We start from the raw sequence: 15,389 nt of genomic DNA on the forward strand, positions 1-15,389 counted from the left end.
CAAATAAATAATCAAATTGTTTACTGCTTTTATCTATTTATTTCTGTAATTTGCAACACAGAGAAGTTCACAGACAACAGTATTATCTGCTTTGTAGAAATACTGTCAAACTTATATTACCAGCACCATTTTTCCTTTTTCTAGTAATTTCAAGGAATAGTAAGTTGCTCATTCCTTTGAATCTCAACTAGAGTATTCTAGGAAGGTATTTTTGTATGTCATCTTCCTGAGAAAGAACTTACAAGTTTTCTAAAATATAACAGTATTTGTATTTTCTACAAAAGGGACACAGTATACTTGTAAGTTTTTGCCTGTTTTAAGAGAGATTTAGTATTCAAGGTAAATAAGAAACTTGAATAATACAATACAGTAGAAATCAATTTCAAAAATAAAAATATATACCAAGTCCACTCTGAAAACTAATTATACAAAAAATGTTTGGAATTCTCTAGTTTACCTTATATGTAGCTTAATTATATGTCACTTATCTACCTATGATAAAGTCTATTTATTAAAATATCATGCCACACCCCCAAAAAAGCTAGAGAATTTTAAATGAGAATTTTATTTATAGAAAAGTCACAGAGGATTAACAAAATTTTATGAACACAATATCATTAGTAATAATTAACAGAATCAAGAAAGGTTTAATATATATATCACTAATAATACACATTAAAATACTTTTAATCTACCTTTATTATTCATTATTTTTAATATTCCAATTTTTAACAAACCTAGAAATATTGTAGTATACATGAATAGATGTACTATATACTTAAAAATTATGCTACAGTATACATTAAGATACTAAGTCAGTTTTTTAATCTCCAGCAAATTATGGCCTTTCACCATAATTTATAAATTTAAAGGATGTAAGCACCAAATAGAACTCAAAATGTATAAAATAAACTGGCATATATTTTAAAAGAAAAACATTAGGAATATAGTTAACAAAAAAGTTTCCAAAGAATAGTGCAGAAGGTATATTTACAGTATTATAATGATTAAGTCTAGAATGTTTTTTACTTACATTCTTGTCAACTCAGTTGAAAACACAAAAGCACTGACTGACTATGAAGCTATCATTTTTAAATGAATAGTAGATGGCAGCATGAGTCATTTTAAGCATGAAAGGAAAATGGACTATATCATGTGCTTTGATTAGCAAATAACATTCTTTATCCAAGTAATTCTCAGTGTTTCCATTATCCTTGAATGACAAGATTCTTTATGTACTGTGTGAAAAAAACACCATCTTTTTACTGATGGAAGGCTTCTAATCTTATTCGGGTTGGATCTTCTGGATGTCTCAAGGCAATTCCATTACGCAGGAGCAGCTCAATATAAGGTGGCCAAAAAGAATCACTAATTTTGACATATGGGTCATGTGGAACACCAAATAATCTATTTAAAAGAATCTAGGAAAAAACATCATTTAAGATATATCTTACTTGGAAAAAAAAATTGATACAGATATATTAAAACAGTTTTTTTTTTTTAACCAAAGAATGTTGATCTCTTTTCTTTGAATAATTGTTTAATCATAATTTCTATGTATTAAATAGCTGATTTTCTTTTTAAAAAAACTACAAATATTACTGAATGGAAATAGCTTTAAAATGAATCTTTGCACCTGAATTTTTAAAACATTTCCTAAAAACTTGTTAAAAAGCATTTACAATTCTCCCACTTCTCTCAAGATTAATAATTTATGTTAGAAATTTGGTTATAACCATTTCTTCAAATTAAAAAACAAAGTTCAAAAAATTGCATACATGTCTTAATATTTCAGGGAAAGAGAAAACACCAACCTCCCCCCTCCACTCAAAGCCACTTATTCATCTGATAAACCTTCAAAACAAAAACTCTATCATCATTATTTCCTTCAAATTATCTTAAACACTTTGATCTCTTCACTAAGGATATTGAGAAATTTTCAATACCTGTAGTAAATTATATAAGACTAACATTTCTTGAACTACATTCCATGAAATTGGTCTCCCTAGCAATGCTCTCGGAGAAGGCAATGGCACCCCACTCCAGGACTCTTGCCTGGAAAATCCCATGGATGGAGGAGCCTGGTAGGCTGCAGTCCATGGGGTCGCTAAGAGTCGGATACGACTGAGCAACTTCACTTTGACTTTTCACTTTCATGCATTGGAGAAGGAAATGGCAACCCACTCCAGTGTTCTTGCCTGGAGAATCCCAGGGACGGGGGAGCCTGGTGGGCTGCCATCTATGGGGTCGCACAGAGTCGGACACGACTGAAGCGACTTAGCAGCAGCAGCAGCAGCAATGCTCATGGAGTAACAGGGTCCTGTGGTTAAATAAGCTCAAGAAAGATGCTAATATGCACTAGGAATGACACATCTTTCCCAGATTCAGGGCATTAGAAAAGTTTTGTAAGAAACACACATTAAATATTTGAACATTAATGTTCTATGAGATATAATGAAAAATGTTAAATATGTATCAATTATTACTCTACCTCCTCAGCTCCCACAAAGTGCCTTCAAAAATTACAAAACCAGGATTCATAAGGGTTAAAAGATTCCTCAAGGGGTACATAATTAGTAAAAGATAATGGATTAGAATCCATATCTTCAAACTGCCATGCCAAAGTTTTAAAGATATTATTTTAAGAAACACAGAAAAGGAAAAATAAAATTTATACCATAGCAGTAAAGAATATGTCTGCAATGCAGGAGACGTGGGTTCGATCCCTGGTTCAGGAAGAAAATGGCAACCCACTCCAGTATTCCTGCTAGAAAATCCCATGTACAAAGGAGCCTGGTGGGCTATAGTCCATGGGGTCATAGAAGAGTCGGACATGACTTAACAGCTAACAACAGTAAAAGTGTCATAGAAATATAATTAAACTATTAAGTTCTCATCTCAATCACATTTCATGATAATATCAACACCTCTATTCTTGTTTTTTAACATTCCAATTCTTAAAGTAAAATTTCACCTGTCATAAATGTTAGCTAATTCTTTTTTTTTTTTTTTTTTTGGCTGTGACAGTGCAGAATCTCAGTTCCTCAACCAGGGACTGAACATGGACTATGGCAGTGAAAACCCAGAATGCTAACCACCAGGCCACCAGGGAATTCTCTAACTTTAATTATTTCAAGAACCACATCCTGGAGAAAAAAGCTGTTGGTCTCATTTCTTTTATGTATGATCATAAGAGAATAAGATATTATTCCCATTTCAGAGCAATTGCTCACATTTTAATATAATTTAAAATCTTACTTTTCATTGCTATATAAAATAATATCAATCAAAATCCTAGTAAATGCCAGAAATAATTAAATGTTAAAAATTCTACTTTAAAGTGAATATGTATATGTTATTTTACTTTTCATTGAATGGCAGTATAAATTTAGTTTACAATTATCATTGATAATACAAGCCTTGGTGTGTAATGGTTCCTAAATTTAAGCTTTATATGGTATATCTCATAGTACACTATTCAAAAATTACACATGTATTTCCGAGTTAACTGTCAATATTTGCCACATATATGACAATCTTTATCTTAAAAAGTCAAGTCATCCATGAGAAATGGTAGTTTTAGTTTCAGTATAAATTGGAAGTAAATTGGAATATGCTGAAAGATTCAAATTATAATCTAAAAAATATTTGTATTTTGCTTTTCAAAGTAATAATATTCTATATTACGATATCCTGAGGTATCAAAGGTACATGCTTTCTCTGCCTGACATTTACTTTTATTTTCACAAATATCTTTAACCCTTAAAAAAAGTTTTTGAACTTTGGCCAAATTATCAACTATATTAAATACTTTAGATCTTGATATGACAACCTATTGCAAACTGGGTGAACAGGAAGGTAGAGGTACCAAAACCACTTAGCTAGATAAAGACTTTAGTATTCAAAAACACTTAGCTAGATAAATGAAGACTTTAACTAGATAAAGACTTTTCATAAAATTACTATGAAGCAACTTTTCTGAAATCACTTTATTCTAAACTTATGACTCATTTTAAAAAGCCACATTAATTGTTGAACAGCTATTCATAGACCATCTATCTTCCTGTTCACCCAACTTGTAATAGGTTGTCAAATCAAGATCTGAAGTATTTAATAAAGTTGATAACTTGGCCAAAGTTCAAAAACTTTTTTTAAGGGTCAAAGATATTAGTTAAAAAAAAAAAAAAAAAGTAAATGTCAGGCAGAGAAAGCATGTATAGATTACATAAAAGCAAAGGGTTTCACTGTATAGATACTAAATGACATCATAAAAATTTTCTTAAAGTAATAATCTGGAATTAAGGGTAAGATTTTAGTTTCATCTTCTCTTAAAAAATATTCTTTCTTACTACACAAAAAATAGAAACTAATTTTATACTAAAGATAAATTAATATATGTAATAAAATTGGGTGTATACCTTAAAAACTAAAGCAGCATTTTTTTCTTTTTCAAACCTGAGTATGTGCCTGTACTTAGTCACTCAGTTGCATCCAACTCTTTGCGATCCCCATACACTGTGGCCGGTCAGGCTCCTCTGTCTATTGGAATTTTTCAGGCAAGAATACTGGAGAGGGTTGCCATTTACTCCTCCAGGGGATCTTCCCTGTTCAAGGATCAAACACTCATCTCCTTCATTGGCAGCTGGATTCTTTACAACTGAGCCACCTGGGAAGCCCCAAGTTTGTGTATAATTGTCCATAAATCACTAATCAGACAAATCTTCAAGACAAAACAACTACACAAAACACTTACCTCTAACATTTCATGCAGTGTTATCAGCTGTGCAGTTGATTCTTGAATGTTTTTCTTTGAGGAAAGTGTGAATAATAAGGAATTTAAATTTCAGTTCTGACAATGGCAGGCTATTAGACTATTTATTTAAAAAATTTTTTTAATCTTTTAAATTAATATCTCTCAATTGCAATGATACAAGATATACTAAAACCAAACATTTAAAATGAGATGACTTTAAAAGAATTCTGAAAGAAAACAACCTGTTGTACTAAACATTAAGGTTCATAAAAATACAGCTGAAACAACGTCTAAGACAGGGAAATCTTTCGTAATTACTAAAACATACAATTCAGACTATCTACCTACCTATCTATAAATATATAATGGGTAAAGTATATCACACACATTATATATACTCATATAAGTGTAAATCTAATTTTTGAACCTCCCCAATAGAAATATCCAAGCAAATGACATTTCAAACTGTACTGATACAGTTTCAGGACAGAAAACTTGCTTCCTGGGGAGATTTGCTCATCTTTTCACAGTTCATGATGGTTCCTAATATTAACTCAACTCACTAGTTCTTTTTTTCCTGGAATGACAGAGAACAGATCTCATTCCAGTTCCATTCTAGAGTTTCATTGTATATAGCTAAGATATGTATCCTTTATTCTTTTAATGTTTTAAACCCAAGAAAGATATTCTATGTTCCACCACTAAATACTGTTCTATTTTATTTAGACTATCTTATTTTATCATGGCAATTAAAAAATTCAGTTTTAATTTTGTCATCCAATAAATTTACTCTCTAATCCTCTTCAGTTTCATATCATTTATAAACTTTGATGACTATATTCTCTACCTCTTTATCCAAATTACTGCTAAAAATGTTCAATAGGATAAGGTTCTATGGGAAATCTTCCAAGACAATACTAAGTAAAATCAGGAGCTTTTGAGTTCGGAAATTCAATTAACTATATTTCCTACTATAGTGAAATCCAGTACTTTCCTGACAACAGGCAAAGATTACCACAGAGTCCTTATAAGGTCTTATAGAAATATAAATATATAAAAGAAATAGTAAAATAATCCTGATAAAAACAAATGTGATTACTGAATAAAGATGGTAAAGCTGGAGATCATCATCTCCTGTCCCCTTAATACCTTACTAAATGGAACAGAGGTAAAAAGCAACATATGATTCACTAGTGATGAAAGCATATACAATTACCAAACTGATAAAGAAGCAGCTAGGCACAGATAAAAATATAAAAGTTTGAGACAATCAAAGAAAATGCAGAGAAAAATTATAATAAAAGGAAATAAAAAATATCTAAATATCAAGATATGATAAGCATATAATAAAGGACAAAAATGGCAATATAATTATATAATAAAGGCAATATAACAACATATAATAAAGTACAGAAATGGCAAGGACCTAAAGGAAACAGAAGAGATTAAAAAGAGGTGGCAAGAATACACAGAACTTTACAAAAAAGGTCTTAATGACCTACCTAACCACAATGGTGTGGTCACTCACTTAGAGTCAGACATCCTGGAATGTGAAGTCTAATGAGCCTTAGGAAGCATTACTATGAATAAAGCTAGTGGAGATGATGGGATTCTAGCTGAGCTATTTCAGATCCTAAAAGATGATGCTATGAAAGTGCTGCACCCAATATGCCAGCAAATTTGGAAAATTCAGTGGTGGCCACAGGACTAGAAAAGATAAGTTTTCATTTCAATCCCAAAGAATGGCAATGCCAAAGAACGTTCAAATTACAACTACTCTCATTTCACATACTAGTAAGATGACGCTCAAAATCCTTCAAGCTAGACTTCAGCAGTATGTGAACCGAGAACTTCCAGATGTATAAGATAGATTTAGAAAAGACAGAGGAAATAGAGAACAAATTGCAAAGATCTACTGGATCATGGAAAAAGCAAGGAATTTAAAAAAATATTTATTTCTGCTTCACTAACTACATGAAAGCCTTTGACTGTGTGGATCACAACAAACTGTAGAAAACTCTTAAAAAGATGGAAATGCCAGATCACCTTACCTGGGTCTAAGAAACCTGTGTGCAGGACAAGAAGCAATAGTTAGAACAGTGGACTGGTTCAACGTTACTGGGAAAGGAATACGTCAAGGCTGTAAACTGTCACCCTGCATATTTAATTTATATGCAGAGTAAGTACATCATGCTAAATATTGGGCTAGAAGATTCACAAGATGGAATCAAGATTGCAGGGAGAAGTATCAACAAACTCAGTTATACAGAGGATACCACTTTAATGGCAGAAAGTGAAGACAAACTAAAGAATCTCCTGATGAATGTGAAAGAGCAGAGTGAAAAGGCTGGCTTAAAACCCAACATTCAAAAAATGAAGATCGCAGGATCTGGTCCCATCACTTCATGGCATATAAATGGGAGAAAACTGGAAACAGTGACAGATTTCATTTTCTTGGGCTCCAAAATCACTGCAGATGGTGACTGCAGCCATGAAATTAAAAGATGCTTGCGTCTTGGAGGAAAAACTATGACAAACCTAGACAGCATATTAAAAAGAGAGACATCACTTTGCTGACAAAGATCCATATAGTCAAAGCTATGATTTTTCTAGTAGCCATGCATGGATGTGAGAGTGGGACCATAAAGAAGTCTGAGCACCAAAGAATTTATGCTTTCGAACTGTGGTGCTGGAGAAGATCCTTGAGAGTCCCTAGGACAGCAAAGAAATAAAACCAGTTAATCCTAAGGGAAATTAACCCTGAATATGCATTAGAAGGACTGATGGTGAAGCTGAAGCTCCAATACTTTGGCCACCTGATGAGAAGAGCCGACTCTTTGGGAAAGACACTGATACTGGGAAAACTTGAGAGCAAGAGGAGGAGGAGGTGGTGACAGAGGATGAGGTGGTTGGATGGCATCACTGACTCAATGGATGAGTCTAAGCAAACTCAGGGAGATAGTAAAGGACAGAGAAGATGAGGTCACAAAAGTCGGACATTACCTAGTGACTGAACAACAAAAGCAGTATAAAATATAATAAAAAAATTTCCATGAAATGACATGTGACCTAAATCTTCCCCCAAAACAATATATCATCAAAGCAAAACTGATATTGAATCATCAACATGGTGACATATCCTCATTAAGCTACTGAAGGTCAGACATAAAGAATCTTTCAGGCAAGTAGTCATGCCAGAAAACATCTGCAGGCTGGCCTCAACTTCTCCACAGCACACTTCCATCTAAGAAAAATGGAGAAACCCACTACAAAGTCTTGTGATTTTTTAAAATCTCTGCCAAAGATAAGCCTCTAATTATAAAGCAAACAATGTCAGCAGTTAAAATGTCAAAAATAAAACAGCCAGGAATTCTTCTTGAACAAATTACTTGTTAAAGATGTCCATCATAGCAAATAATGGATTAAACTTAAAAACTCAAAAATGAAAGGTAAAATATGATAAGAATGGAATCTAACAATGTACAATAAAGACTAAATGCATACATGAATGATGGTATAGAACAAAATATAAATGCAATAAAACTGGGAAAGTTAAAAATAAATAATACAATTTACTTATTTTAAATAAACTGATGGCACTTTGGACTTTTGGCCGCCAAAACTGTGAGAAAATTAATTTCTTTTGTTTAAGCCACCTAATCTTTGGTATTTTGTTATAGCAGCTTGAGCCCACTAATACATCCATTTTTCTAGCTTGACAGAGAAAGTAATCTATCATTCTGTAATATGTATCAGTAGTTCATATACTTCATTTAAAAAAACTGAGCTTATCCAATATGACTTAACAAATTCATGATAGCTTCTGGTAATGAATGCTTCCTTTAAGAATATCTCAAATCTCTGGTTCTACTAGTGGAGAACCTTAAAAGGTTAAAAAAAAAAAACAAAAAACAGTTAAAAAAAGGAAGACTAGAATCAGGAAATAAATCACTGAGTTATTTTAAGATTATGATCATTAAGACGTAAGGGATCCTAAATTAACAGAAATGGTTAACAGAAGGCTATCAAAATTTCAGAAATGACTAATGGGTATACATAATAACAGGATCAGAAAAATATTCCATAACAAATGTAAAGCCTACTGATAATTACAAAGAAGAAAGAGAAGAATAAATAAACACAGATTGTAAGAAAACAAAACTTTCTCCTTTCCCTAGCCATGTGCACAGTCACTCAAGAAATATGAACTGAGGTACTACAATAGGTATAAAAGACAGTACAAATACTAATATGAATTAAACAAAGCAAGCAGCTCATAGAGCATGGTAGGTGAAGAGAGAGACATAAATTGTTACTACAAAATCATGTAATAAATGCTAATAAGATGACACCTAAACTTCATTTAATGCCTCATACAAAAGATGATGTTTGAGTTGCTTTAAGAAGGAATTTACTATCCTCCTCAGATAGGAACTCTTTTGTAACCAGAGGAAATAGCATGTATAAGGCACAAAAAAGTGACAGGTCAAACTGTACATCTGCTCCAATAGCATGGATGAATGGACTCATGCAAGAGATGGGTAAAGATGGAAAGAAGGCCACAGAGACAGACAAAGTCCAGAAGACAAATTCATTACTCTAAGGAGTTTATAGACCTTATCCCAGAGGGTGGCATCAAAATTGGAAAAAAAAAAAAAAAAGTTTTAAATTAAAAAATTAAAATATGTGTATTTTTAAATATTTGATTAAATAAATTATTAAATATGTACAGTTTTAGAAAGATCATTCTGGATCCAGTTTCAATGCCTATCCTATGCCCACAAGTTCTTATTATTTATACCCTATTTTGCTTTTTAAAAATGAATTAAAGTGCTTGTTTCCAACTTTCTGTCACCCAATGAAATATTTATTTGCTTTTGTGAAAAAGGTTTATTTCATCATAACTACTATTAAAATAATCAATAACTTACCTCATAGGTATAGGTATCTTCTGATTTTAAGTTACATATGTTTATTATAGAAAACTTGGAAAATAATGAAAATGAAAACAAAAACAAGTCTCATTTACAATCTTAGCCCCAGGCATAAAGCACTATTACATTTTTTGGTACCAATTAGACTTTTTGGTATACAATTTAATCATCTTTGCTTTATCCTCTAACAAAAATTTGTGAGCCTTTCATCAATTCCTTTGATAGTGTTCAATACATTATTTTTAAAAGCTCCATTTTCTCCACTATATGAATACAATATAAAAAACTATATTTATTTCTAGTTTATTGAATAACTAGATTCCTTCTAATTTTTCAATAAATACCATAATGTGATGATGGAATACTTTTGTACATGTACCTATTTGTTTATATCTTTGAAAAGAAAAAAAAGAAAGAAAATGAAGTCACTCAGTCGTGTCTGATTCTTTGTGATCCCGTGGAGTGTAGCCTACTAGACTTCTCCATCCATGGGATTTTCCAGGCAAGAGTACTGGAGTCGGTTGCCATTTCCTTCTCCAGGGGATCTTCCCAACCCAGGTATCGAACCCAGGTCTCCCACATCGCAGACAGATGCTTTACCGTCTGAGCCACAAGAGATGCAAACTTATATCTTTGAAGTGCATATTAAACAAGAAAATTCATCAGAAAATTTACATTTGAACCTACAACAACAATTTCATATCTGAATATCTACAAGAATGTCTTCTCTACAACTTACCTTTTTCTTTTTAACGTTTCTATCAGGCAGAGGAAAATGGTCTTCGAGAAACTCACCCAAGGTAACCAAGAGTTTCTCCTTAAATTCTTTTATATCACGCATTTTTGTTTTCAGCTCATTAAAAATTCTAGAAAGATTTTATTTTAATTAAGAGAATTAAATTGTTGATAAAATACTTTAGGTATAAAGAATTGATTACTCATAAAATTAATCAAACACTCTGTTCAAACTTTATTGCTCAAATCAAATAACTAGCTTTATGAGATAAATAGTCTATTTAACATAGGAAAACTAAAAGTCAAATTATTAATAAAAGATTATATAACTTTTAACAATTAGTAAAGGTCAGGGTAAGACAATTTCTGGTAAAATTCACCCGCTTTTCATCTATGCATTTCATATAACATAAAAAAGGAAATAATTTCTCCTATTTTGAAAGCCTAGAACACAAAATCAATACCTTGATTCAGAAAATGTCACAACCTGCTGTTTCAATTCATTTTGTAGCACATTAAGAGATTCCAATATCTGTTGCTGTTCATCCAACCATTTTTGCTCCCTTTGAATGTGAAAAAAAAACAAACAATAGTCAAATAAAACATTAATGCTAATTCAATACATATAAAAGACTAATGGTAATTATAATATAAATATACCTTTCTAAGTCTTCCTTTAATTTTTCATTATTTGACTGAATAGTAGATAGCACCAATTCAAGATCATTTCTCAATTTTTGGAACTAGAACAAAATAATTAAAATTAATTGTTTAATCTTTAATCTTGTAGATAGTTATATCTCTGAACAATAGTGAAATTTACATACTAGGATATACATTCAGAAACCAATGGCAAAAAAAGGCTAGCAAAAAAGTCTTTGAAAGGGAAATATATCCCTTTATTGGGCTCTAAACTCACTGCAGATGGTGACTGCAGCCATGAAATTAAAAGACACTTACTCCTTGGAAGGAAAGTTATGACCAACCTAGATAGCATTTTTTTTTTTCTAGATAGCATATTGAAAAGCAGAGATATTACTTTGCCAACAAAGGTCTGTCTAGTCAAGGCTATGGTTTTTCCAGTGGTCATGTATGGATGTGAGAGTTGGACTGTGAAGAAAGCTGAGCACAGAAGAATTGATGATTTTGAACTGTGGTGTTGGAGAAGACTCTTGAGAGTCCCTTGGACTGCAAGGAGATCCAACCAGTCCATCCTAAAGGAGATCAATCCTGGGTGTTCTTTGGAAGGAATGATACTAAAGCTGAAACTCCAGTCCTTTGGCCACCTCATGCGAAGAGCTGACTCATTGGAAAAGACTCCGATGCTGGGAGGGATTAGGGGCAGGAGGAGAAGAGGATGACAGAGGATGAGATGGCTGGATGGTATCACTGACTCAATGGACGTGAGTCTGAGTGAACTCTGGGAGTTGGTGATGGACAGGGAGGCCTGGCGTGCTTCAGTTCATGGGGTCACAAAGAGTCGGACACGACTGAGCGACTGAACTGAACTGAACTAGGGTGTTCATTGGTAGGACTGATGTTGAAGCTGAAACTCCAATACTTTGGACACCTGATGCAAAGAGATGACACATTTGAAAAGACCCTGATGCTGGGAAAGATTGAGGGCAGGAGGAGAAGGGGAAGACAGAGGATGAGATGGTTGGATGGCATCACCAACTCAATGGACATGGGTTTGGATGTACTCCGGGAGTTGGTGATGGACAGGGAGGCCTGGCATGCTGTGGTTCATGGGGTCGCAAAGAGTCGGACACGACTGAGCAACTGAACTGAACTCAGTTCTATGTAATATTTCACTGTTAAATTAAAAGATATAAGAGGTTTTGAGCAATAAATTGTAATTTCATACTGAAAGGCAATTCAGTGGAAAATTTTCAGTAACCAGGCATATTAGGTAGGTCTCTTTTCTAAGGAAACTATACTAAACAGACGCAGATGAGAATCACTCATTCAACAAATATTTCTTGATCAGTTGTAACACCAGGCACTGTTGAAGGAGTCAGGGATGCAAAAGTGAACAGATTACAAAGAAGGGAATCCACACGAAGAAAACAAACTTGAAACTCCGGAGAGGGATAAATACAATAAAAATAGGTCAAAGCAAGAGTACAGAAATGAGGAGCAGAGATGGCATTTTTAGGTATGATATAGACAACACTGATAGCACATCAAATATGGTCCAATAATGGACTTAAAAATAAAAAAATTTATTTAAAAAAATGTGAAAATTTGGATACTAAAAATACAAATAAAGATGCACATAATCCATGGGTCAAAAACACAATCCTCAGAAAAGTAAGAAATTATGATGAACTATTTGAAAATAAAAGCAAGATTAAACTTTCTGGAATAAAGCAAAAGAAGTATTCAGATAAGAATTTACACCATAAAAGCCTGTATTAGGAAAAAAGAAAGCTCTCTCTCTAAATCTAGCTTGAACATCTAGATCATCAAAAAAGCAACAGAGTTCCAGAAAAACATCTACTTCTGTTTTACTGATTATGCCAAAGCCTTTGCTATGTGGATAACAAACTATGAAAAATTTTTAAGAGGTGGGAATACCAGATTACCTTACCTGCCTCCTGAGAAATCTGTATACAGGTCAAGAAGCAACAGTTAGAACTGGACATGGAACAACAGACTGGTTCTAAATCAGGAAAGGAGTGGTCAAGGCTGTATATTGTCACCCTGCTTATTTAACTTATATGCAGAGTACATCATGCGAAACACCAGGCTGGATGAAGCACAAGCTGGAATCAAGATTGCCGGGAGAAATATCAATAACCTCAGATATGCAGATGACACCACCCTTAATGGCAGAAAACAAAGAACTAAAGAGCCTCTTGATGAAAGTGAAAGAGGAGAGTGAAAAAGTTGGCTTAAAGCCTAACATTCAGAAAACTAAGATCATGGCATCTGGTCCCATCACTTCATGGCAAATAGGGAAACAATGGAACAGTGACAGACTTTATTTTCTTGGGCTCCAAAATCACTGCAGATGGTGACTGCACCCATGCAATTAAAAGACACTTGCTCCTTGGAAGAAAAGCTATGATCAATCTAGATAGTATATTAAAAAGAAGAGACATTACTTTGCCAACAAAGGTCCATCTAGTTAAAGCTATGGTTTTTCCAGTAGTCACGTATAGATGTGAGAGTTGGACCATAAACAAGACTGGGCATCGAAGAATTGATGGTTTTGAACTGTGGTGTTGGAAAAGACTCTTGAGAGTCCCTTGGACTGCAAGGAGATCCAACCAGTCCATCCTAAAGGAAATCAGTCCTGAATATTCATTGGAAGGACTGATGCTGAAGCTGAAACTCCAATACTTTGGCCACCTGATGCGAAGAACTGACTCTCTGGAAAAGATCCTGATGCTGGGAAAGACTGAAGGCAGGAGGAGAAGGGGAAAGCAGAGAATGAGATGGTTGGATGGCATCACTGAGTCGATGGACATGAGTTTGAGTCAGCTCCGGGATTTGGTGATGGACAGGGAGACCTGGCGTGCTGTAATCCATGGGTCACTAAGAGTCAGACATGACTGAGTGACTGAACTGATGAACAATGAGGTGCATGTATCTTTCTGAATTCGTATTTTTGTTTTATTCAGATATATATCCAGGAGTGGAGTTGCTGGGTAATATGGTAGTCTACTTTGAGTTTTTTGAGAAACTGCCATACTGTTTTCCACAGAGGATACACCAATTTATGTTTCCAATGGTGTTTGAGGGTTCCCTTTCTCCATGTCCTCACCATTTGTTATTTGTATTCTTTTTGACAATAGTCATACTGACAAGCGTGAGGTATTATCATTTTAATCAGCTTGTTTTTTTGCTTTTTGGGGGGGTATTACCATGAGGCATTCAGGATCTTAGTTCCCCGACCAGGGATTAAATTCAGGCCCCCTGCAGCGGAAATGCAGAGTCTTAACCACTGGACTGCTATGGAAGTCCTAGCTTTTTTTTACGTTGACTTAAGTCATTTATATAAGTTGGATATTAACCCCTTATCAGTCATAGCATTTGCTAATGTATTCTCCCATTCAGTAGGTTGTCTTTTCATTTTGTTGGAAGTTTTCTTTTGCTGTACAAAAGCTTTTAAATTTAATAAGGTCTTATTTGTTTACTGTTGCTTTTATGTCCTTTACCTTAGGAGACAAAGCTAAAAACACATTGGTATGATTTATGTCAGAGTGTTCTACCCGGTTTCTGGTCTTACTTTTCTGTCTTACTCTTCTGGTCTGTCTTTTCTGTTTTGAGTTTACTTTGTATGTGGTGCTAGAGAATGTTCTAGTCTTATTTTATGTATGGATGTCCAGTTTTCCCAGCACCACTCACTGAAGAAACTGTCTTTTCTCCATTGTAAATTCTTGCCTCCTTTGTTGTACATTAAATGACCAAAAATGTGTGGGTTTCTTTCTGGACTGCCTTACATGTCTACATTAGTTCCTTGTTAGTGTAGAGAAATGTAGTATGTTTCTTTCTATTAATTTTGTATCCTGAAACTTAACCAAATACACTGAAGTGTTATAGTAGTTTTCTAGTAGTGTCTTTAGGATTTTCCATGTATAATATCATGTCATCTACAGTGATAGTTTTACTTCTTCTTTTCCAGTTTGGATTCCTTCTATTTCTTGTCTTGAGTGATTGCTGAGTCTTGGACCTCCAACACTATATTGAGTGAAATTTGGTAATTCACATTTAAAGCTCAAAAACAAACTCCATTCATAAATTACTTTTTGATGAACATCCATCCTGCTTTCCACTGGGAACCCCCCTGTATGAATAATTATAGACCTTTTTTCTAGGGCCATTTATATTTTCCAGAGATTATTTTAACTCCAGTTTGAGGCTACTTTTATACCATACTTTAGGACCCCTAAAGGAAATCAACCCTGAATAGTCATTGGAAGGACTGATGCTGAAGCTGAAGCACCAGTACTTTGGCC

At 33.8% G+C, this 15,389-nt stretch overlaps 1 protein-coding gene across 2 annotated transcripts in view; it reads right to left on the reverse strand.

Moving 5' to 3' along the window:
- Positions 1–728: 728 nt before the first annotated feature.
- CENPK (centromere protein K) overlaps positions 729–15,389 on the reverse strand; it is a 36,632-nt gene continuing 21,971 nt past the window's right edge. Inside the window, exons 6-10 of one of the 2 annotated variants that reach the window (XM_070357528.1) lie at positions 11,083–11,165; positions 10,887–10,985; positions 10,427–10,553; positions 4,754–4,807; positions 729–1,340 (exon numbers count right to left, since the gene is read on the reverse strand). In XM_070357528.1, coding sequence (XP_070213629.1) covers positions 1,263–1,340; positions 4,754–4,807; positions 10,427–10,553; positions 10,887–10,985; positions 11,083–11,165 — 441 coding nt within the window. In that variant the 3' untranslated portion in view covers positions 729–1,262. Of the gene's footprint in view, positions 1,422–4,753; positions 4,808–10,426; positions 10,554–10,886; positions 10,986–11,082; positions 11,166–15,389 lie in introns of both variants that reach the window. The other variant, XM_014477304.2, reaches the window with a different exon arrangement.

The sequence above is a fragment of the Bos mutus genome, chromosome 20 (assembly GCF_027580195.1).
Source record: "Bos mutus isolate GX-2022 chromosome 20, NWIPB_WYAK_1.1, whole genome shotgun sequence".
In the NCBI taxonomy this organism is placed as follows: Eukaryota; Metazoa; Chordata; class Mammalia; order Artiodactyla; family Bovidae; genus Bos; species Bos mutus.